Genomic DNA, 21,536 nt, shown 5'->3' with positions numbered 1-21,536 from the left:
AGGAAGGCTGGGAGAAGCATGCCACCTTTGCAGTGATGAACTGAGCAATGTGAGGCATTCTAATGTTCTACTGACATACGTAACAGGAAGTGTGGTCACTACATCCAGTGACTAGAAAAAACTGGAAAGAAAAAAGACTCAAAGACTGGAATATTGTATGAGCACCCTCTAAGGAAGCCGTCTTTATTTGCATTTTTAGAGTGAACACATATATGAAAAACGCTGCAACAGGTTGACACAATGCTCAGTCCCTTTTTAAGTGAATTCCAGGGGAGAAAGTCAAGGACCTTAGGGAGCAGAGCAGTGGAATGCAAACATAGAAATTACCTATGAGTCACCTTTGTAAGCCAATGACACAGCCTCGCTGCAGCCATTCCAAGAAGTGTCTTTGCTCACGGCAAATGCGAAGTAAACAAAATGCCACATTGCGTATTTGAAACAAATGTGGCGTTGCCTATACTGGCCTGCTGTGCAGGGAAGGAATTTTGGTCAGACCATGACAAAAAAAAAAAAAAGGCAAATGGTGACATGGAATTAAAAGCACAATTCTTTGTGTCTGGGAACGTTTCACTGGCAACACCTGGAATAGTAGTTATGTTTGTCTTCCTATCCCCAAAGAAGCACAACAGAGGAAACAGACACAAAATGGAGGAGGGTACTGTTTACCAAGTTATTTCAGTGCAGCCTGTGGGAACGAATACATGGGCCACAGTGAGCAGTGCCCTTGGCTGTATTCCCCAGGCTTCTGTATGTTGTGCGATGGTTATTTACAGGAGGGTTTGACAAAAGAGAGTTAACTACTAAAGGTATCCAAAAAAGGCCTGAGAAAATCTGGTTAAAATGTATAACCTTGTATTGCTACTGATGGGAATAGTTGTTTTTATATCTTTTACAAATAATAAAAAGATTCTGTTAAAAAATAGATTTATTCAGAAAGATGTTGATTTGAATTCTGAAAAGCAACGTGGAATCATCATTTTCCCTTTTGAATGAAGAGCCATGGAGCTCCGTGGTTTTCAGCTCCCTTTCTGGTTGCAAATCCATCCTTCCTCTGGAGTGAGTCTAGGGCATGCAGTGGGTTCTTCCTAGGTGTCTATGTGGAAATCCTTCACTCGTGCAGGTGTGGAACACACCTAGTTTGGTTCTGTGTGTTCCAATATTTTGGCCAGCTTGCCCACTTCAAGAACAAGCCTCATGTTCCCCTAGCTGCTCCTTCAGGGACAGGATTAGCTGCCTTTGATTTAGCCTGGAGAATCCTGCTCTCAAAAGAATTGCCTTTACAAATTCAAATCAGATCCCTCGATGCGTGCAGTGAGGTGATGTGAAACTATTAGTAATGTTTAAGGCGAAGGCAACATCCATGGCCATTTGTGTATCTTAATTTGATGCAAATAGTTAACAATAATCTAAAATAGATTCTATATGTATCTCCTCTAACTTTAGCTGGGTGTGGAAGGAATGGAATCAGATAGAGATGAAGGAAGAATAATGACAATATCCTAGAAACCCTGTAAAAAGGTAAAAATAAGGAGTAGATCAGCACAGATTACCCATTTCTTTGGTGAACAGTAAAGATGTGTCTCCAATTCTCATAGACCACACTTTACAAAGGCGGCTGCTGCTCTCATATATAAAAGCACCCTGACTCTGCAATAACTTGTTTTGTTATCACTCCTTGATAAAAATTGATCTACAAACCTGCGGGGATTGGGGTTTTGTCTAAAGCTGGTAGTAAAAATGTGACCTGCAAGCCAATACAGCTAATGGAAAGTGATGATGCTCTCCTCCCCTTAGCCTGGAGATGGGGCCTGCAATCCCTGGTCCCTTCTCCACCCCAGGGAGCGGCCTGGATGGGCCCGGGAGTCCCTGGTTCTGCACCTCTGCATAAAGAAGGGGCAGCTGTTGTCTGCTGCACGCACACAAGGTGCAGGCCCTCAGCCCCGGGGCTCTGGTTGACACAGCATCTGTGACAGCCCAGAGCCTCTGCTCTGTGCAACCCACAGGCCAAAAGGTCTATTTGTCAGTGAGTGACAGCTGTAAGACTTGCTGGAGCTCAGCCTCTTCCTCCTGGAGCCGGAGCTCCCGTTCCTCCAGCTCTTTGGCAGAGAGCTCCATGGCCAGCTGCAAGTCATTATCAAAACGGCTTGTCTCGCTCAGGGCGCTGGGGCACAGGCCTTCTGTGCTGGTGAGGAGGCTCTCCTGGATGGCCCTGGGTTGGAAAACAGATAAAAAGGGAGAGTCACTACTATCATCATGGTGGCAGCAGTAACTACATTTCTTAACTGCTTACCAAGGGCATACTGTGCCAGGCATTTAATATGCATGATGCCATTTAATCCCACATAACTCTGGGGGTGTAAGTGCTGTATACAGGTGAGAAACCCCACACTCCTGCCCAAGACCACCCGACCAGTAAGTGATAGGGCTGAGAATTGAACTTGGATCTGTTTTAAAGCAAAACAGGTTCTTCATCAGCCGGCTCTCACAGACACCTTAAGTATATAAAAAGTCTTCGTGAAATGAATCCTTGCAGTTTTTCCCTAAATCTCTGCAGCTGTTCCCACAAACTTCCTTATCTTTACAATTATATAAACTTTCCACTGAGGACATCTAGGCCTTGTGGTCATACATCATTCACAGAAGATCAAACCAATCAGAAAACACTGACTCAGTACCTTTCCCCCAATGGCACTGACCTGTGAACCAGTCAGAAATTCTATCACCCATTCCTGGAAACTTGCTATCAAGTCCAGAGTTATTATAATAAGTAACTGCCACAAGAGGAAGCAGGAGAGCCAATTACTTTATCTAGTATTTTTTTTTTTTTTTTTTTTTGAGACGGAGTCTCGCTTTGTCACCTAGGCTGGAGTACAGTGGCATGATCTCGGCTCACTGCAAGCTCCGCCTCCCGGGTTCGCCATTTTCCTGCCTCAGCCTCCCGAGTAGCTGGGACTACAGGTGCCTGCCACCATGCCCAGCTAATTTTTTGTATTTTTTTTTTTAGTAGAGACGGGGTTGCACCATGTTAGCCAGGATGGTCTCGATCTCCTGACCTCATGATCTGCCTGCCTCGGCCTCCCAAAGTGCTGGGATCACAGGCGTGAGCCACCGCGCCCGGCCTACTTTTTCTAGTCTTTCCTGCCAGTGTGTGGCACCGTGCATCTGCCTGGGGACCAAATGCACAGTGCCACGCGTCTGCCCGCCTGTGTCCACGCCTGTGTCCATCCTGGTTTAATCCACAGTCACATCAGTCAATCACCTCTCATACTGGGCGTCATAGGTGTTTGTCTGGCTGATCCCTCCATTCGAAGCTGGTCCTGAAAGTTCCTGGCAAAGACAAATATGATAGACATGAATATGTCTTAGGAGAAATTGGTGCCATTCTGGAAAGGAAACAATGGCAGCAAGAACCAAATTAAAAGTCTTTCCATGACCATTATCGATAGTGCTAACTAACAGGGACTTGGGTTACCTCAAAAACACCACCTAAGTGGCAGCTAGTAACATGCCACAGCCTAACTCACAGCCACAGCCTTCTCATCCTTCTCACAAAATCCATCTCTTAAATACAGCTAACCCAAGTGGAAGATATACACAACGAAAAACAGAAACACAGCTGACCTTGGGCAAAGTTCAAGTGACCAAAGCAGGTTTCTGTTTTTGTTTTTTTAGAGACAGGGTCGCACTCTGTTGTCCAGGCTCAAGGGTAGTGGTGTGATCGTAGCTCACTGTAGCCTTGACCTCCGGGCACAAGAAATCCTCCCACCTCAGCCTCCTGACTAGTTGGGAATACAGATGCATAACACCATAGTTGGCTTTTAAAAATTTTTGGTAGAGGCTAGGCATGGTGGCTCACACCTGTAATCCCAGCACTTTGGGAGGCCAAGGCTGGCAGATCACTTGAGGCCTGGAGTTTGAGATCAGCCTGGACAACATGGTGAAAACCCATCACTACTGAAAATACAAAAATTAGCTGGGTCTGGTGGTACCCACCTGTAATCCCAGCTGCTCAGGTGGGTGAGGCATGAGAATCACTTGAACCTGGGAGGCAGAGGCTGCAATGAGCCAATATTGTGCCCCTGCACTCTAGCCTGAGCAAAAGAGTAAGACTCTGCCTCAAAAATTAAAAAAATATATATATATATTGGTAGAGATAGGATCTCACTATGTTGCCCAGGCTGGTCTCAAATTCCTGGGCTCAAACAATCCTCTCACCTTGGCCTCCCATAGTGCTGGGATTATAGGCATGAGCCACTGCACCCGGCCAATAATTCTTCTAGGGCAAGATTAGAAGACATAATTCAATATTGGTAGTCTTTGACTTTGGCTACTCCCCTTGTTAAAACTTATGGTCAACAAGGTTTATGAAGCTTCTTGGGAGCTGGCGAGGGGAGCTAAGCTCACTTACATAGGGAAAGGAAAAGCATACCAGGCTGATGGTGATGTCCAGGGGTCTTCTCCCAGGAGGCCTCCCAAAGGGAACATGCTTGCTTTGGGGTCTGGCTTGGAAAACTGAATAGGTCTGGGAATGGGGCCATGGTGGTGGCAGGGGGAAGTGGAGGAGGTAGACTCACATTACACAAGCACTAAGACTCAGGAATAGAACCAGAAAGCTACAAGCTTAAACCAGTGAGAACGCTGGAGTGTGAGCACTATTCTCAAAGCAGCAGCCCTGTGAAGGCAGGGACTGCTTCCCAGAGAATTCCCAGCACCTGGCACAGAGTCTGGCACAAAGAAGGTACTCTGCAAAATCTGAATGAAGAATGGAAGAAAAAGTCAATTAACAAATAAATGGGCCAGGCGCGGTGGCTGACGCCTGTAATCCCAGCACTTTGAGAGGCCGAGACGGGCAGATCACGAGGTCAGGAGATGGAGACCATCTTGGCTAACATGGTGAAACCTCGTCTGTACTAAAAATACAAAAAATTAGCCGGGCATGGTGGTGGGCGCCTGTGGTCCCAGCTACTCGGGAGGCTGAGGCAGGAGAATGGCATGAACCCCAGAGGCAGAGCTTGCAGTGAGCTGAGATCACGCCACTGCACTCCAGCTTGGGCGACAGAGAGAGAGACTCCGTCTCAAAAAATAAACAAACAAAGAAACAAACAAATAAATGGACTGCAGGAACCCAGGACATACCAGAGGGTGCTGGAGGCAGACCAGACCCTACCCTAGTAGAGCCAGGAGCCACAGAAGGAAGGAGATGGAAGGAGTTGATGTTAGGGGAGGAGGACCTCAAGCCTTGGACTGTCCCAGGTAGGTGAGGCATGGAGGGAGAACCACATACGACAATAAAAGGCAACTGTTCTACTGGGTGCAGTGGTGCATGACTTTAGTCCCAGCTACTTGGGAGGCTGAGGTGGGAGGATCTCTTGACCCCAGGAGTTTTAGGGTACAATATGATCATGCCGGAGAATGGCCATTGCACTCCAACTTGGGCAACAAAAAGTCACACACACACACACACACACACACACACACACAGCCTACAGCTTACACAGGTCTGTCCCATCCTTCATTTTCTGTTTCACTAGAGACCCAGAGAGAGTTTAGGGAGATGATACCGTTTGTGGAGGGAGTGGGATTCAAATCCACTTCACGACCTTCATCTGAGACTACAGACACATAGGTAATCCTTCAGGGAAAATATGATGGTGTGATTCAGCAGGAATTTACTGCTTCAGTACTAGAAAATGAAGCACATCTCGAAAAGTACAGAATTACAAGCTTTGTGCATGAAAATGAGGAAAAGGAAAGTCTGCCTGAAGACATCTTGTGAATGGTGCTGACTGGGATTATGTAGATGATCTCTTACATAACAAGCTTTTGTAAGAAGACCAGATGCACAAAGTACAACCTATGCAAATACCATGAATGTGTCAAACTTGATATTTAGAATAAATCTTTCAGATTAGCCAAACACTGAGGCTAACCCAGAGGGTAAGACCTCCCAAGCCCTGCCATTTATTCTGATAAACCCACCTGGCTCCTGCTGGACTCAAGCAGACTTTGCTGGATGGCAAACTGCATTATCTCGTAATCTTCATCTTGCAAATGCACATTTCTGCCATTGTCTTGAACATAGTAAGATTCGGGAATTTCAAACACAGATTGATCAACCTCAAAGTTTGTGATGTGGGAAGCTGAAACACAAAAGGCAACCGTCCAGTGTCTGAGTTCATTACATTTCCACTCCAATTTTTTGCAAAAATGTTTTACATTAGAAAAAAAAGAAAGGCTCAAAATTATAATAATCAAGGCTTACTATTATATGAGAGATTCTGAGGAAGCAAGACAGAAAAAAGTGACAGAATACAGCTTTTTTCTTTTTCCTTGATTTTAGTGGAAAAAATGAATACATAGTCATAAAAAATACACAAGGCTGTGAAATGAAAAGCGAAGATTTCTCCCTCTAAACACATATGCACAGTCACACCAATGTGTTTCTTCTTTTTGCATGAAGATACATGGTAAATATATAAAAGATAGTATCTATAAAATATCTGAACACTTAAAAATGATAATAATAAAACAAATGCCTGTGTGCCTTTCACCTAAGACACAGAACACTATCAATAACTGCCGGGCACAGTGGCTCACGTCTGTAATCCCAGCATTTTGGGAGGCTGAGGTGGGTGGATTACAAGGTCAGGAGATCAAGACCATCCTGGCTAATACAGTGAAACCCTGTCTCTACAAAAAATACAAGAAAAAATTAGCCGGGTGTGGCGGCAGGCGCCTGTAGTCCCAGCTACTCGGGAGGCTGAGGCAGGAGGATGGCGTGAACCCGGGAGGCAGAGCTTGCAGTGAGACAAGATCGCGCCACTGCACTCCAGCCTGGGCGACAGAGCGAGATTCTATCTCAAAAAAAAAAAAAAAAAAAAAAGAATACTATCAATAACATACCACAGGCACATCCCTTGTTAACAATATCCCCTTCTTCCTCTCCAGAGGTAAATACATAATTCAGAATAGTTGTTTACACTGCCTAGCTCTTCTCTGGAGTTTGCCACATGTATATCATCCTAACAGTTTGTATTAGCCTGTTTGTGAACTCGACATAAATGGATCATTGGAATTTATTCTTCAAATTGGATTTTCTTCATTCAACATTATGCTTTTGAAATTCAACAGTCTTGACGCACATAGCTATAAATGTTTATTTTCAATACTATATGTTATTCTGTTGTATTAATAGAGCACAATAGCACATTCTACCATCTCAGGACATCTGGGTTGTTTCCAGGTTTCTGCTGTTATGAGTGGATGCTGCTGCCCAGTACTGGGGTCTCCAGATGCTCATGTGCATACGTTTCTTTAGGTACACATCTAGGAATTGGTAGGTCATACACATCTTCAGTTTACACAGTAATGCCAAATGTTTTCTTCAAGAACTATACCGATCTCCTCTTCCTGCCAAGAGTACATGAGTGTTCCTCAGCTGCACAACCTCATGAACATGTATCACCCAACTTTATTGCCACATGGGAACGTAAAGTTGTATATTATTGTTGAGTTCAATTGTTTTCATTTGAAGTCTTAATTTATATACATTAAAATGCTATCTTTTAATTCCTCCTATTGGTAGACTATAGGGGAGAAACATAGGACCATCACAATAGTTGCGGAAAACGCATCTCACAAAAATCAATACTTAAAAATGGTAATAACTCTCAGCAAACTAGAAATATAAGAGAATAATGTCCTTCAACTAATAAGGGACATTTACAAAAAACCTACACAGATAACATCAAACCTAATGGCATAACAATCCTTCCTCCCCTAGAACCAGGAACAAGACAAGGATAGCCATTCCTACCCCTCTTAGTTGACATTGTACTAGATGTCCTAGTCAGTCCAATAAGTCAAGAAAAAGAAATAAAAAGTTTAAAGATTGGAAAGGAAAAAGTAAAATTTTCTTTATTAATAGACAACATGACCATATATGTAAGAAATTCTAAGAAATCTACAAAAAAGTATAAGACAAGTAAATTCAGCCATGTTACAAGATAAACAAGGTCAATCCCGGCCATGCAATTGTGCAAGAAAAAAAAGATTTAAAAAATTTTTTAAAAAGATTCAAGGTCAAAATACAAAACTCAATAATATTTCTATATACTAGTAATTGGAAAATGAAAGTAAGAAAATAAGTCCATTTACAATTGCATCTAAAAACATGAATTGTATTGACGGCAAGGGAGCGTGAGGAAATTTGGGGGCATATGGAAATGCTGTCTATCTTGACTGTGGTGGTGGTTACATAGATGCATACATTTGTCAAAATGTGGCTGGGTATGGTGGCTCACACCAGCACTTTGGGAGGCCGAGGTGGGTGGATCACTTGAGGTCAGGAGTTCCAGACCAGCCTAGCCAACATGGTGAAACCCAGTCTCTAATAAATATACAAAAATCAGCCAGGCATGGTGGCACACACCTGTATTCCCAGATACTTGGGAGACTAGGCAAGAAAATTGCTTGAGCCTGGGAGGCAGAGGCTGCAGTGAGCAGAGATTGTGCCACTGCACTCCAGCCTAGGTGACAGAGTGAGACTCTGTATTCGAGAAAAAAAAAAAAATGCACTGAACCGTCACACTTAAAATGAGAGCATTTTATTGTATGTACATTACACCTCAATAAAGCTGATTTTTAAGAACATCCTGGCCGGGCACGGTGGCTCATGCCTGTAATCCCAGCACTTTGGGAGGCCAAGGAGGGCGGATCACGAGGTCAGGAGATCGAGACCATCCTGGCTAACACAGTGAAACCCCGTCTCTACTAAAAAAAAAAAAAAAAAAAAAAAAAGAACATCCTATCTTTTTAATATAACTAGGATCATACATATACTACAAGTTTTTATTTGCTTAATCTAAACTAAATCTAAAGTTTTCTTTCATCCAACACAGACTCCCTCAGATATTCCAGCTTCAGAGTGAATTATGAGTATGATGACTGAATTATAAATTTTTTTTTTTTTGAGATGTAGTTTTGCTCTTGTTGCCCAGGCTGGAGTACAATGGCACAGTCTCAGCTCACGGTAACCTCTGCACCCCCCACCCCCAACCGGGTTCAAGCGATTCTCCTGCCTTAGCCTCCCGAGTAGCTGGGATTACAGGCATGTGCCACCACACCTGGCTAATTTTATATTTTAGTAGAGATGGGTTTTCTCCATGTTGGTCACACTGGTCTCGAACTCCCAACCTCAGGTGATCCACCCGCCTCGGCCTCCCAAAGTGCTGGGATTACAGACATGAGCCACCACGCCCAGCCATAAAATTTTTTTTAAATAACAAAACTGAACTTTTAATTAATTTATTTTTTTACCTGAATCAGCCTGGGTCCCTTCCACATTTTGAGATACAGATTCTTCGGCAGTGCTACAGCCATTAACATTTCCAAATGTAATCCGTGCATTTAAGACATGAAACAAGGGAATTTCTAACAAAATAAAAACTTTTATAAGTAAACTTTACTAAGAATAACAATAATAGTTATCATTTACTAAGTGCTTACTATGCCAAGTACTTTGATAAGTATAATTTTATATAAGCCTCATAACAACCCTCCCCAATACACAGATGGGAAAACTGAGACTGAGAATTACGTATTTTCGGCTGGGCGCAGTGGCTCACACCTGTAATCCCAGAACTTTGGGAGGCCAAGGCGGGCTGATAACCTGAGGTTAGGAGTTTGAGACCAGCCTAACCAACATGATAAAAGCCCATCTCTACTAAAAATACAAAAATTAGCTGGGCGTGGTGGTGTATGCCTATAATCCCAGCTACTTAGGAGGCTGAGGCAGGAAAATTGCTTGAACCTGGAAGGTGGAGGTTGCAGTGAGCCAAGATCATGCCACTGCATTCCAGCCTTGGCAACAGAGCGAGACACCGTCTCAAAAATAAAAAGGGGGTTATGTACTTTCTCCTAGATCACAGTGAGTAAGTGATCGAGCTAGGGTTCAAGCATCATGAACATACAACTATCCAAAATTAATACTCTTCATGAGTAGTATGTATGAGATATATATATACACACACACACACATATATACAGCATTATGCATACTTTATGCATACTAGCTTGGGATATAGATCATATTTATGTATCAAATAATCTTGGTGTCAACTGTCTTCCTCAAATAATTATCTAATTTGAAGTCTCATTGAAGTAAGGTTTGACATTAAAACAATGACTGTGTCATGTTTTTATGCCTTTTAACAACTGTCAGCACCATTTGCAAATAGAAATGATGGTTGGAGATCTCTTGATTTTGATATGCAAAATGAACCACCAATCATAACACTTCTTTAAATCAAATTAAACCACAGGAGAACTCTCACCTCCTCCATTATGTCTATAAGCTACTTTGACCTAAAGCATTCCAATTCCCTGAAGCATCCCACCACCCACATGCTGCCACCCACAAACATGGGCAGAACCTCCAAGTGTTGCTGAAGTTTATTTAGCAGTACCTATTTTGACAGGAAATCCAGGTGGGAATTCCAATTTGATGAAATCTCTCAGTCTTGCAAAATGAGCACTCGTTCGAGCCATTAGGTCAATGATGGGAATGACCTGCTCCACGAGAGAGAGGGGAAACTCTTCACACATCCACAGCATTGCTTTAAACCTGCAGAATTCAACCGAGAAAAGACTGAGGCCATCTCCACCAGATGGGAAAAGGAGATTACTGCTATGCAGTAGGCTAGACAACAGCAGCCTTACTCTACACTCTGCCCAGTCATCTCTTAATTCGGACCTATTAAAGGTCAAATATCTAGGGAAACGAGGAATTCACATCACCCTAAAATCTGGAAATCAAGGCAAGCGACTTGCATGACAACCTGCCACTATCCAAGTCTTAATTGACAGCAAGCATGAAGAAATGATAGTGGGTGGAAACAGTTTCATTTGAATTTGATCAGCTGAAGCTGGTTAGCAGTTAAAAAAAAAAAGGCATTCTTACATCCAATCTAGATTCTATTTGGAAAAGAGCTAATAACATGAACAATCTACTGTTGGCTTTCATGGCAAAGTAATTTTAAAATTATTTTTTATAAAAAGGGGCAGAGGAGGCCAGGAGCAGTGGCTTATGCCTGTAATCCCAGCACTTTGGGAGGCCCAGGCGAGCTGATCATGAGGTCAGGAGTTCGAGACCAGCCTGACCAATATGGGGAAACCCTATCTCTACTAAAAATATAAAAATTAGCTGGGCATGGTGGCACGTGCCTGTAGTCCCAGCTATTCAGGAGGCTGAGGCAGGACAATTGCTTGAACCTGGGAGGCAGAGGTTGCAGTGAGCCAAGTTTGTGCCACTGCACTCCAGCCTAGGCAACAGAGCGAGACTCCGTCTCCCCCGTAAAAAAAGGGGGGTGGGGGAGCAGTGGAATGATTCAACATAACACCATAAAACAGTACAATTTCTGAAACATACATAGGTTGAAAATGGCAGCTGAACCTCTCTTACTTCTGTGTTCTAATCGTCAGCTCTTTCGGCCTTCCAATGTCCCTGTCTTTCAGATCAAACTCTTCATTGAAGTACTCATCAGGCGTGATGGCTGTAGGGTTGTTTGCAGTAGCACATTCCGTGGTGAGGTCCTGCTGAGCCAGAACTCAGGAGAGTCAGAAATGCCAAGTGATGTTCACAAGTGAAGGCCTACGGCACTCAGTGTCTGAGGTGGACGTGTTAACCAGCTAAGACCAGGAAGTTCTATTCACTAACTTTTTTGAATGGAACAAGAAAATCTATGAGGGTATCACCAAACTACATGGCAAGTCTAATGGATTTCTTCATTTCAAAGTATTTCTCTACTCTCCTTTAAATTTTTATCTCCTGATTATAGCAAAGAAAGAAAGAGAAATATCTGAAAGTTCATGAGACTTGGAAGACTTGGAGTTGAAGTTCTAGCTGTTTCCCTGTCTAGCTTTGACAGTGGAAAGGTCATTTTTCTGTCCCGCAGAGACATCCACTGTGCCAAGTTCACATAGTTACTGTGAGCACTGAGTAAGGAAATATTTGTTAAGGTGCTCTGTTGTAATATAAAGTCCTGAGTCCTTTTAAGTTCCATTTCTATAGAGTCCCCTCGTTTATAATGGATAAGAGGGGAAGCACCTGATTTCTATAATCACTACCCCTCCTCTAAAATCTTTGTTTTCAAAGATTCACTCATCTAATTCTCTTCCAAGAGTATCTCAAATTCCAGCTTGGGGGTATCTTTGGCCTTTACGAAGAGTGGGCTGTTCAGGATCCAGTAAATGCCATCCCAGGCATAGACAAGTTGTTTCCTTTCATCTAACTGCAATGAAAGCTCATTGCCTCAACTTACCCCTTGTGCACCAAACTGGTGTTCCACAGTTCCCAGCAAAGATTCCAGCGGGTTCCTGTCCGCTACAGAGAGGGGGGAAGTTTAAAGTCTAATATTATATCTTACTTGTGGCTATAAAAAAAGATCTTCATTAAAGTTTCCGGTCCAAGCTACCTCATTAGGAAATGCAATTACAGACTGGCTGATCAAATCATTCACAATAATCATAAACTAAGTTGTCCTTTATTGGGTGCTTTTCATGAGGATCTCTAAACCAGATAAACAGCTGTAATAATTAAAGCAGAATAATGGGAAGAGTCTGGATTTTGGAGTGAGCCAGACCTGGATTCCAACCCCACCTTGGCCACTCGCTATCCATGTGTTTTGGGCCTCGGTTCCCTCACCTGTCAAAGTGGAGTAATGGCAATGGTGGTGGTGGTGCTGGTGAACAATTACTGCATGCTTACCACATACTGCAGGCGCCATTCTAAAGGCTTCCACGTCGTAACTCATCTAATCCTCTCAATAACTCTAAGGAAGGTTGGATATCACCTGCATTTCACTGCTGAGGAAACTGAGGCACAGAGCAGAAGTAATTTCACAAGGCCATAGAGTTGGAGGGGCTGGGATGGGGCTGGGATGTGGCAACCACATGCAATGTTTTTGCTCAGATCCCAAGTTCTGTCTAAATCTTTCATCACAATAGTTTGGACTAAATCACTCATTCCAGTGATAAATGTTCTCAAATATCCTTATCTCCTTTTTTAGCTGAATTCCACAATTGTTCTTGATAACACACAAACAAGCCCTCATGAATAGCTTTAATTATAGTTGAGGCCAACTATGGGGAAACATTTTGAAGAATGAGTCAGACTAAGGAAATTTTTTTTCCTTTTTCTTTTTTTTTAGACAGAGTCTAGCTCTGTCGCCCAGGCTGGAGTGCAGTGGGACAACCTTGGCTCACGGCAACCTCTGCCTCTGAGGTTCCAGCGATTCTCCTGCCTCAGCCTCCCCAGTAGCTGAGATGACAGGAGTGTGCCACCACACCCGGTTAATTTTTGTATTTTTAGTAGAGATGGGGTTTTACCACATTGGCCAAGCTGGTCTCAAACTCCTGGGCTCAAGTGATCTACCCACCTTGGCCTCCCAAGGTATTGGGATTATGGGATTACAGGTGTGAGCCATTGTGCCCAGCCAGGAATTTTTTTTTTTTTAGACAGAGTTTCACTCTTGTTGCCCGGGCTGAAGTGCAATGGCGTGATCTTGGCTCACTGCAACCTCCGCCTGCCAGGTTCAAGTGACTCTCCTGCCTCAGCCTCCTGAGTAGCTAGGATTACAGGCATGTGCCACCACACCTGGCTAATTTTGTATTTTTTTTAGTAGAGATGGGGTTTCTCCATGTTGGTCAGGCTGGCCTCGAACTCCTGACCTCAGGTGATTCGCCCGCCTTGGCCTCCCAACGTGTTGGGATTACAGGCGTGAGCTACCATGCCTGCCCAGAAATTTTTATAAAAAGAAGCTAGGGGCCAGGCACGGTGGCTCATGCCTGCAATCTTAGCACTTTGGGAGGCCGAGGCAAGTGAGTATCACCTGATGTCAAGAGTTCGAGACCAGCCTGGCCTACATGAAGAAACCCTGTCTCTACTGAAAATACAAAAAATTAACCAGGTGTGGTGGCGGGTGCCTGTAATTCCAGCTACTCAGAAGGCTGAGGCAGGAGAATCACTTGAACCCGGGAGGCAGAGATTGCAGCGAGCTGAGATCGCACCACTGCACTCCAGCCTGGGTGACAGGGCGAGACCTTGTCTCAAAAAAAAAAAAAAAAGAGAAGTAGTTAGCGTTGGGTTTAACACATCCCAATCACATTAACCCTAAACTTAACAGAGCCAACAAAGAGTTCCCTCTAGGCTTAAAAAATAACAACAAAACAGGAGGTGGTAGGGTGGTGGTGATTACCTTTGTATCTCTTTTTTTCCTCCTCGGTCAGATGTTCTGTGCGTATTTTGGTGATCACATTCACGTTGTTTACTGTGTAAACCTGAGAGGTGTATGCGAAAGAAAACAGTGACACAGGGAATCAAAACTCCAAAAATAAGCACAGCAAAAGCAAGAATGCTGAAGCAAAAAAACAGAAAACAATCCAGCAAAATAAAAATCAGAAATGGTTAACTATCATTAGGGTCCTTCAGAGAAAGTATATAAACTATCAACTGAAAAATGCATCAGCAGTTACCTCCCGTATTTGACAGTTTTAATACCGAGGAGTTAGCAGTGACAGGCTGCATCTTCCTGCTTGTCCTGCTGTGGCTAAACAGTCTCAAACAAATGCCCTGCAATCTAGGTTTCCACCTGGGTTTCTATTAAACTAAGGTACCCAAACCAGGATCCTGTACTTCTGTTGGTAAATTTTTTTTTTTTTTTTTTTTTTTTTGAGACAGAGTCTCCCTCTGTTGCTCAGGCTGGAGTGCAGTGGCGTGATCTCGGCTCACTGCAGCCTCCGCCTCCTGGGTTCAAGCGATTCTCGTGCCTCAGCCTCCAGAGTAGCTGGGATTACAGGTGTGTGCTACCATGTCTGGTTAATTTTTGTATTTTTAGTAGAGATGGGGTTTCACCATGTTGGCCACACTGGTCTCAAAATCCTGGCCTCAAGTGATCTGCCTACTTGGGCCTCCCAAAGTGCTGGGATTACAGGCGTGAGCCACTGCACCCCTGGTAATCTTGTAATACTAGTAATCTTGTAATACTAGTATGACTCAGACAGCCATCTGCTGGGCAGAAGAGAAAGGTATGAACACAAGGTTCTCTAGACTTACGAGCTTTAGAGAAAACCAGCAAGTCACTATTTAAAAGGCATTCCACGCACTGACAAAAATTATTGTAACTGCCAGAGTAAATGCTCTGTTATCAAGGATAACTGGGGAATATGGTCATCTAGAAAATCAAACATAACAGTTAACAGAGAATTCTCTCTATATGCCACGTGAGGAGCCCCAACATTGAAAGCTGCAGAAAACACACTCAGCACTAGGACAAGTGCTCTAAATGTGTCTTGCTGAGCATGACGTAAACTTTCTTTGCTCATTCAGAGGCCACCAGAGGACCCTGCAGCACTGGGCTCCATCACCAAAAGCCATCAAGCCCTGCTGTACTGTGGGACTGAAAGGCCAAGAAACAGAGCTTTCCAGATGACAAAATGCCAGATGACTGTATCGACAATCGTCTCCACAATTACAACTATGTTTTAAGCGCACTGATGTCATGCAAATGGGCTGTGAGCCTGCTGACTACAATTAAGCTGATTTAACAGAAAAGAGACTCAAAAGCTACTACACAATATTTGAACACATGTGAAGTCTAATTCTTCCTCTTTTTTTTCTTTTTAATAATTAAGGGAATGACTAGCTTGTCATTCCTACCAGAACAACTGGTACCCGTACTCATTTCTCTACAATATTGTTTCTCTTTGGCATAGCTACAGACCTCCTCAGGGCATGCTATCCCATTTTCTGAAAGTCAAATACGACAAAATCAAAAATCCAAGTGAGAGACACATTAGACACTTCTCATTCCCCAGAGCATCTCCATGGCACAGATGCATGAAAAAAATGGGAACAGATTCCTCATTTGCATAGAAGCTAAATAGCTATATTAAATCTTATTTTAAGAGTTTCCTTTTACCTTTGCTTCGTAACCATTAACAACTTCTGCTTTATCTGTCCTCCAGCCCCAGAATCCGGATTTAGTTCTGATAAAAAGTGAACACCACAAATTTCTACATGTACAATATGCCATTCAGATTTATATCTGCAGCCTTTATAGTTTTTTCCCCCCAGCTTAAGTTAGTGAAGGACACTTAGAAATCATGGTCCTATTGTCCACAGAAGGCGGCTAGCACTGACAGATGGCTTGTGCACCCCCACCCTCCTCCCACAGTTATTAATCAATTTGCCTCACCCGAGGCATAGAAAGTCTCCAATCTTGGCTTCTTTACAAAACTGCCAGCATTGAGGACAAAGGTGGTGACATTTATTGCACAGCAGTCCTAAACAAGTGAGTGAAGATGACCAACATCCAAGGGCTCACCACAAGGTGGTAACCAGGTCAGAGCATTTATCTGAGTCATCTTAACTGGGGACATAGATGTCAGTGGTGAGATCTCCACAAGTAGCCACATCTCAATCGAGGAATTCTTAGAACAATGAGGCACAGACCATCCTGTTCCTTGCAAAAGACCAGGTAGGCCAGGAACTCATCACTGTGGTGAGCTGCTTAGAGATGCCATTAGGCCTGCAAAATGGCTATGAGTCACATGTTTGGGCAGGTTTGGTGCAGCAGGGGAAAGGATGTGAAAAACAGATTTTTTTTTTAGCCCAGCTGTTAATTCCATCTTGTGGAACTCCTTTTAAAGTAGCTCAGCATTCCAGTGGCAGATGCAGTACTGGTAATATGCCCAAAATCTCAGTTATTCAACTCAACATACTCCTGAAAAAAAATGTATTTAGGAGCCAAGAGCAGTCAGAAGGCTCTGATTCTTTTTCAAAGCAGCTTGCCCTGGGAAACGCTGCTTCTCACAGGGGACCCCTGACCAGCCCTACCCTTTGTCTAGGACATCACATCCCAGCTCCTCTTGGCCTTGGTTAGGGCAACAGCCTGACTTCTGCTCTGACCACTGAGTGAGTTGGGACGTCATGCAGGAAGCTCAGGGAACGGCAGCAGGTCAGCCACGTTACAAAGAACATATGTGGTTATTTGCATTTTGTGTTTCCAAATAGTTTGCTTTTCTTCTAATGGGATTTGGTTAGTGAAATTAGTCCAGATGGTATAATGAGTTTACGTGTGTATTTTAGCCCATCAGAACAGGAGAGATCAGAGCTCCATTTTCCTACTAGTTGTCTATAATTAGGACAGCATGACCCATGGATGGAAACAGAGGAATCCTAACAGGATTATACCAAATGCTATCTCCAACTTACACTTCAGAAACAAGATAACAGTCACAGGGAGAAGGTAAGGAACCAGACTCAATTGATTAATAAGTCACAGTCCCCATTTATCATCAATACCAGAAAATTGAGATAGTCTTTTTCCTTCAATCCTCAGTTCCTTGTTTGCTTAAGTCACTTGATGTCTTGGCACAGGAAGTCACTGTTTTCTGGAACAGACTCTTCTGATGGATGGAAGGATGGCTACGTCTGCTCCATCTCACCCTTCATACACTCTGGGAAGACGGCACTATGCTTTTCTCTCAAGGAACTACCAAGCTCCTCACTGGGTTACCTCTGCTCCTTCGGCAATCCTGCCTCTACTGCCCTCAGCATTTCCACTCTTTTTTTTTTTTTTTTTTTGGGATGGAGTCTCACACTGTCACCCAGGCTGGAGTGCAGTGGCACAATCTCAGCTCACTGCAAGCTCCACCTCCCACCTCCTGGGTTCAAGTGATTCTCCTGCCTCAGCCTCCCAAGTAGCTGGGACTACAGGCGCCCACCACCACATCCGGCTAATTTTTTGTATTTTTAGTAGAGATGGGGTTTCACCATGTTAGCCAAGAGGATCTTGATCTCCTGGCCTCATGATCCGCCCACCTCGGCCTCCAAAAGTGCTGGGATTACAGGTGTGAGCCACCGAGCCCGGCCCAGCATTTCCACTCTTGGAAGCAGTTTAGTTATTCAACCCAATGTTCATACCCTGTTTTAAATTTTAATCTCCTAATGACTCTGTGGCCCTTGGTAACTTTGCATGCAAATGCACCCGAAGACGATAGAACACCTGGCTTCCCTCTCGTGCCATTTTCACCTCTGCCTGTCTCCACTGAGACCACCACACCAAAGGCCACTTCACAGGCACTGTGTCTTGGTGGTTGCTACACAATCTGGAGAAAGGCTCTGAAGGTGGCAGGGAATATTTTGTTTGAGGTGGGCAAGCGTAATCTTTCAGAGAAGGGAAAAATTCAAACTGCAACCACAGTGTATATACTGCAGGCCAAACATTCATCAGGGCAGGGTATTAATTTGCCCACATAAGCTCTGAGTAACAGGTTAGAAAAAAGTGGACAAAAGTGACCATCAAAAAATGAGAGAGGGGGCTGGGTGTGGTGGCTCATGCCTGTAATCCCAGAACTTTGGGAGGCCAAAGTAGTCGGGTCACCTGAGGTCAGGAGTTCAATACCAGCCTGGCCAACATGGCGAAACCCCATCTCTAGGAAAATACAAAAATTAGCTGGGCACAAAGGAGGGTGCCTGTAATCCCACCTCCTCAGGAGACTGAGGTATGAGAATTGCTTGAACCCGGGAGGCGGAGGTTGCAGTGAGCCGAGATCATGCCATTGCACTCCAGGCTGGGCGACAGAGCGAGAAGCCATCTCAAAAAAAAAAAAGAAAAAAAAGAAAGAAAGAAAAGAAAATGAGAGAAGGCCACACCTTCCAAATTCAATCAAATGAATACTCACACCTCTGATCAGAAGTAAATTCACACACTTTTTGTACCAACAAACCTCACATTCAAAAGCAGCTATATTCTTTTTGTAGGTGGTATCAATTCTAAGGATTGGCTCAATTCTTGCTCAATGCATGACAAGCGCACATTTAATTCTGAGCACCATTAAAACAAAGCAGCTATCTTCCAAAAATTCTCTCAGCAACACACTGTCAGTTGCAAGAGAGTTAGCTTGAGCACTCTGAAAACCCTGTGGGCTCTGGGGCTGGGCGCAGTGGCTCACACCTGTAATCCCAGCACTTTGGGAGGCTGAGATGGCGGATCACGAGGTCAGGAGATCAAGACCATCCTGGTTAACACGGTGAAACCCCGCCTCTACTAAAAATACAAAAAAATTAGCCGGGTGTGGTGGCGGGTGCCTGTAGTCCCAGCTACTCCGGAGGCTGAGGCAGGAGAATGGCGTGAACCCAGGAGGCGGAGCTTGCAGTGAGCCGAGATCGCGCCACTGCACTGCAGCCTGGGCGACAGAGCGAGACTCCTTCTCAAAAAAAAAAAAAAAAAAAAGAAGAAAACCCTGTGGGCGCAAAAATACAAAAATGTGCCTTAGTCCTCAGTGCAAATGGAATATGCTATCATTTCCCATTTACACTCAGTGGGGTAACAGCCAGGAATTATCACGCTCTCTTCATAAATCACACTTCAACAAACAATGACTCTGGCAACTCTGCTGTTGAACAATATGAGGAACAATGTCTCTTCTCAAGACATTTTAAGAGTCCCGGACTTTGGAGACTTCATCTCCAGATTCACTCCATTATTTCTTTCAGCTAAGGAAACAAAACTGGAGAGATGAGGCCACTTGCCCAAAGTCACACAGTTATTTAGGAGCCCTGTGGATGGCACTCAGCTCCTCCCCCTCTCATGCCTACAGATGAACAGTGGCAGAAAAGGCAGCCTCCTCTGCCTTCTGGGGTTACAAACAGAGCCCTAAGCTGAAGGGGCCCTCCCTGCCTGCAGAGGGGTACACGGAAGCCTGGAAATGTCTTTCCACGATCCTCCAAGGGAAATCCAGTCAGTCCCTAAATTTTGCTGTCCCCAAAAGACAGCGAATGTCAACTGGCCAGGCTGGTGCAAGGAGGCTGGCAGAAGAGGACTGACCCTGCCTCCAGGGATGCTACCCTCCTGCCCTAGCAGCAGCCCTGGACAGATGTCCTAATTCCACCGCTCAATCTAAATTAGAAGAAAAGGATACTTAACAAGCTTTATGCTTGACTAAACAAATTTACTAACCAATTTTATATTAGAAAAAAGAAGAAAAGAAAAATATAATGAGAGGACAGTTGTTATATTCATCAAGAGAAAAGAAGGCCTAAGTCCAGGATAATAGTGTCCATTTTCTCAGGCTAAGCTACTTAGGCTGCAGAGAGCTGGATGTGGCATCCTAGGCAAATACCATCAGGATAATAGTGTCCATTTTCTCAGGCTAAGCTACTTTGACTTGCAGAGAGCTGGATGTGACATCCTAGGCAAATATTATCAGGATAATAGTGTCCATTTTCTCAGGCTAAGCTACTTTGGCTTACAGAAAGCTGGATGTGACATCCTAGGCAAATACCATTAGTGCTCGTAGGACTCCATCGGGTCAGTGTTCTCCACTGTAGAAACAGGCAAACAGCTTTGACAGCCTCTACTCAAAGGCCCTCTAAGCCCTCCATGTGGCCCAGAGGCACATGACCAGTGATGGTGTTCTCATCTGGATTAACCAAGGCACAGACCTCTCTGGAGAATTCTTTATGAGTCTGGAACAGAACTAAATCCCCTCCAGAGTCTTGCTCTAAACCATTAAACCTCACAGGTGGGTTAAAAAAAAAAAAAACCAAACGAACATTTAACTATATAGTAAGTGTGAATTTGACTGACCAAAATCAGTACAACTGAACTCAGTACTGGGTCAATTCTAACCTCCAGAAACTCCAAGCTCCGTGGTCTGGGACTGAGTGTTGTGGATCCATAAACATCAAGACAAAAGTAAGATTCAAGTAAAAGCCACTAGAAAGGGCACATAAAAGAAAAAGAAGACATTTATTCATATTCTTCATGTTGGTTAAGTCTTAGAAGACTTAACCAATGTGCTATAAAAATGATGGACGGTGTCGAGTGTCAGCTACAATTTCTATTGGTTAGAGATCAATCTTAAAACCCACTAGTGTTTATTATGTCATATTAGAAAAAACCCAATCCATCCATAATTTCCAATTCATACATACATGTCACTCAAGATGGCAGCATGGGGATTAGACCTTAAAATTTAGAGTCTAAATTTGTACCTTTCAAAAGCAATATTTTTAGTATCGAGGCTGGTGTTAATGACTGGGCTTGTAAGCCGCCTCTCAACTTCCCTGCTTTTTGGCTTCATCAAGTCCAGAGTGAGGCGCTCCATTTCTTGAGAAAGGTCAAAGTGTTCGGTGGTGACTACTTTGTCGTCGTGGTTGACTTCCATCAACTCTGCCCAGTTGTCTATTAATGGAAACAAAGACATAACTAAGCACAAAGCAGGGAAGATGCAAAAACAAGGAAGCTTCGTATGTTAAAATGCATCATCTTTCATGTGTGTCCTCCCAGGTGCTAGCTGATAAAACCTACAGTATACTGATTATTGACTACCTATTTGCACCTATCTGACCAGCTTTCCACAATACATAGGAAGCTCTGAGCCATCTTCCCCAAAGATGCGGAATTTTTAAATAATTTGCATTCTTATTAGCACTATATTCCATCAATGTCCTTTATAAAACATATTATTAC

At 43.7% G+C, this 21,536-nt stretch overlaps 1 protein-coding gene across 1 annotated transcript in view; it reads right to left on the bottom strand.

Moving 5' to 3' along the window:
• Positions 1-153: 153 nt before the first annotated feature.
• ANKRD13A (ankyrin repeat domain 13A) overlaps positions 154-21,536 on the bottom strand; it is a 28,802-nt gene continuing 7,419 nt past the window's right edge. The window contains exons 5-14 of the mRNA XM_011997852.1: positions 21,059-21,248; positions 15,978-16,044; positions 14,256-14,337; positions 12,321-12,382; positions 11,462-11,595; positions 10,467-10,624; positions 9,319-9,432; positions 5,980-6,140; positions 3,260-3,327; positions 154-2,209 (exon numbers count right to left, since the gene is read on the bottom strand). Coding sequence (XP_011853242.1) covers positions 2,014-2,209; positions 3,260-3,327; positions 5,980-6,140; positions 9,319-9,432; positions 10,467-10,624; positions 11,462-11,595; positions 12,321-12,382; positions 14,256-14,337; positions 15,978-16,044; positions 21,059-21,248 — 1,232 coding nt within the window. The 3' untranslated portion in view covers positions 154-2,013. The remainder of the gene's footprint in view (positions 2,210-3,259; positions 3,328-5,979; positions 6,141-9,318; positions 9,433-10,466; positions 10,625-11,461; positions 11,596-12,320; positions 12,383-14,255; positions 14,338-15,977; positions 16,045-21,058; positions 21,249-21,536) is intronic.

The sequence above is a fragment of the Mandrillus leucophaeus genome, unplaced genomic scaffold (genome assembly GCF_000951045.1).
Source record: "Mandrillus leucophaeus isolate KB7577 unplaced genomic scaffold, Mleu.le_1.0 Scaffold55, whole genome shotgun sequence".
In the NCBI taxonomy this organism is placed as follows: domain Eukaryota; kingdom Metazoa; phylum Chordata; class Mammalia; order Primates; family Cercopithecidae; genus Mandrillus; species Mandrillus leucophaeus.
Note: the sequence above shows the minus strand (reverse complement) of the source record. Positions and strands in the feature narration are given on the sequence as shown.